Below are 2,500 nucleotides of genomic sequence, written 5' to 3' on the forward strand. Positions count from 1 at the left end.
GATTTCTCCGAGACTTTCTTGCCTCCTGGACTTTTCACAGCTGTCCTTTTTAAGATTCCCATCTCCCGTATCTTTAATTCACTATTTGATAAAAATTGAGAAGGAATTTTACGAGGATGGTAACTTTTAACAAATGTTTGAAGCGTCAGATCCCAGGAAGAGAGAAAAAAGATTTTAAACCTAAGGATGACTAGACGCGTATTATTGTGCTATTAGCAGTTGTCTCTACGGGACTTATTTTAAATACGAACACACGTATGTACAGTATATATATATATATATATATACATACATATATACTATATATATATATATATATATATATATATATATATATATATATATATATATATATATATATATATATATATATATATATATATATATATATAAGGAATATAACTTGGACATAAAATCATTTGTCTTATATGTGGTGTTTACTTTAAAAGTGATATCTATTCCTTTGTGAATGAAGACAGAAATAAAATAAACAAATTTAAACTATGTTTTTAGAGCCCTGAGCGTATATACCCTTGTTATTTTGTTATTCGAAGATTCGTGTTTACCAAAATAAAAAAGTTAAAATAATAGCTATAACATTATGTTGCAGGTATGTGGTTACAGAGAATAACTGACCGAACAAAATTAAGTTTTATCTTATTCATCAGCGAAACAGCAACACGATACACCGCATCTCCTGTAAAACAGTGACCACTTTCTATTTCCTGTAAAATAGTGACCACTTTCTTCTATTTCCTGCAAAAGAGCGACCACTTTCTATTTCCTGTAAAACAGTGACCACTTTCTTTTTATTTCTTGCAAAACAGTGACCACTTTCTATTTCCTGTAAAACAGCGACCACTTTCTATTTCCTGTAAAACAGTGACCACTTTCTATTTCCTGTAAAACAGCGACCACTTTCTATTTCCTGTAAAACAGCGACCACTTTCTATTTCCTGTAAAAGTGACCACTTTCTATTCCTTGTAAAACAGTGACCACTTTCTTCTATTTCCTGTAAAACAGTGACCACTTTTTATTTCCTGTAAAAAACAGTGACCACTTACCATTTCTTGTGCAACAGTGGCCACTTTCTATTTCCTGTAAAACAGTGACCACTTTCTATTTCCTGTAAAACAGTGACCACTTTCTATTGCCTGTAAAACAGTGACCACTTTCTATTACCTGTAAAACAGTGACCACTTTCTATTACCTGTAAAACAGTGACCACTTTCTATTTCCTGTAAAACAGTGACCACTTTCTATTACCTGTAAAACAGTGACCACTTTCTATTTCCTGTAAAACAGTGACCACTTTGTGACCACTTTCTATTACCTGCAAAACAGTGACCTTTTTCTTTTTCCTGTAAAACTGTGATCACTTTCTATTTCCTGTAAAACAGTGACCACTTTCTATTTCCAGTAAAACAGTGACCACTTTCTATTACCTGTAAAATAGCAACCACTTTCTATTACCTGGAAAACAGTGACCACTTTCTATTTCCTGTAAAACAGTGACCACTTTCTATTTCCTGTAAAACAGTGACCATTTTCTTTTTCCTGTAAAACAGTGACCATTTTCTTTTTCCTGTAAAACTGTGATCACTTTCTATTTCCTGTAAAACAGTGACAACTTTCTATTTCCAGTAAAACAGTGACCACTTTCCATTTCCTGTAAAACAGCGACCACTTTCTATTACCTGTAAAACAGTGACCACTTTCTATTTCCTGTAAAACAGCGACCACTTTCTATTTCCTGAAAAACAGTGACCACTTTCCATTTCCTGTAAAACAGTGACAACTTTCTATTTCCTGTTAAACAGCGACCACTTTCCATTTCCTGCAAAACAGCGACAACTTTCTATTTCCCCTCTAATTTGAAAAGTTGGGGAAAAGATTTATTAAATTCTGTTCATGTCCCTGCAGAAAATTGGGCGGAGGCAGCGAGCACGGGTTCACATCACGGCAAAATGTATTCGGCTGGTCCTGTTAATTTTGACCTACATCGACAACGGCCATTGTTTCGACGTGTACTGGAATATCCCCTCGCAAACCTGCCAGCAATTTGGGATTTACATCAACGCTTCGCAGTTTGGAATTGTTCAAAACGCGGACGACGTCTTTTATGGAGATAAGGTAAATGCGCCCCCTGTTAAAACTCATTTGCACGAGCAGGCTCCTCTCGTGACGACTAGGCCAGTGGTAATTACGTTAAGGGCTGTTTCTTCCTTTCTCTCTCTATCTATAACATTGTGCGTGTGAGTGTAGCTCTGCTCCGCTTTTCCGTTCGTTCTTACATGTAAATACACACACGTCCACACACACATTATATATATATATATATATATATATATATATATATATATATATATATATATATATATATATATATATATATATATATATATATATATATATATATATATATATATATATATATATATATATATATATATATATATATATATATATACATATATATATATATATATATATATATAT

General features: G+C 33.1%; 1 protein-coding gene across 1 annotated transcript in view; it reads left to right on the plus strand.

Moving 5' to 3' along the window:
• The window catches only part of LOC136833666 (hyaluronidase-like), a 16,549-nt gene that overhangs the window by 4,488 nt on the left and 9,561 nt on the right, over positions 1-2,500 (plus strand). Inside the window, exon 2 of the mRNA XM_067095832.1 lies at positions 1,925-2,134. Coding sequence (XP_066951933.1) covers positions 1,925-2,134 — 210 coding nt within the window. The remainder of the gene's footprint in view (positions 1-1,924; positions 2,135-2,500) is intronic.

The sequence above is a fragment of the Macrobrachium rosenbergii genome, chromosome 52 (genome assembly GCF_040412425.1).
Source record: "Macrobrachium rosenbergii isolate ZJJX-2024 chromosome 52, ASM4041242v1, whole genome shotgun sequence".
Lineage (NCBI taxonomy): Eukaryota > Metazoa > Arthropoda > Malacostraca > Decapoda > Palaemonidae > Macrobrachium > Macrobrachium rosenbergii.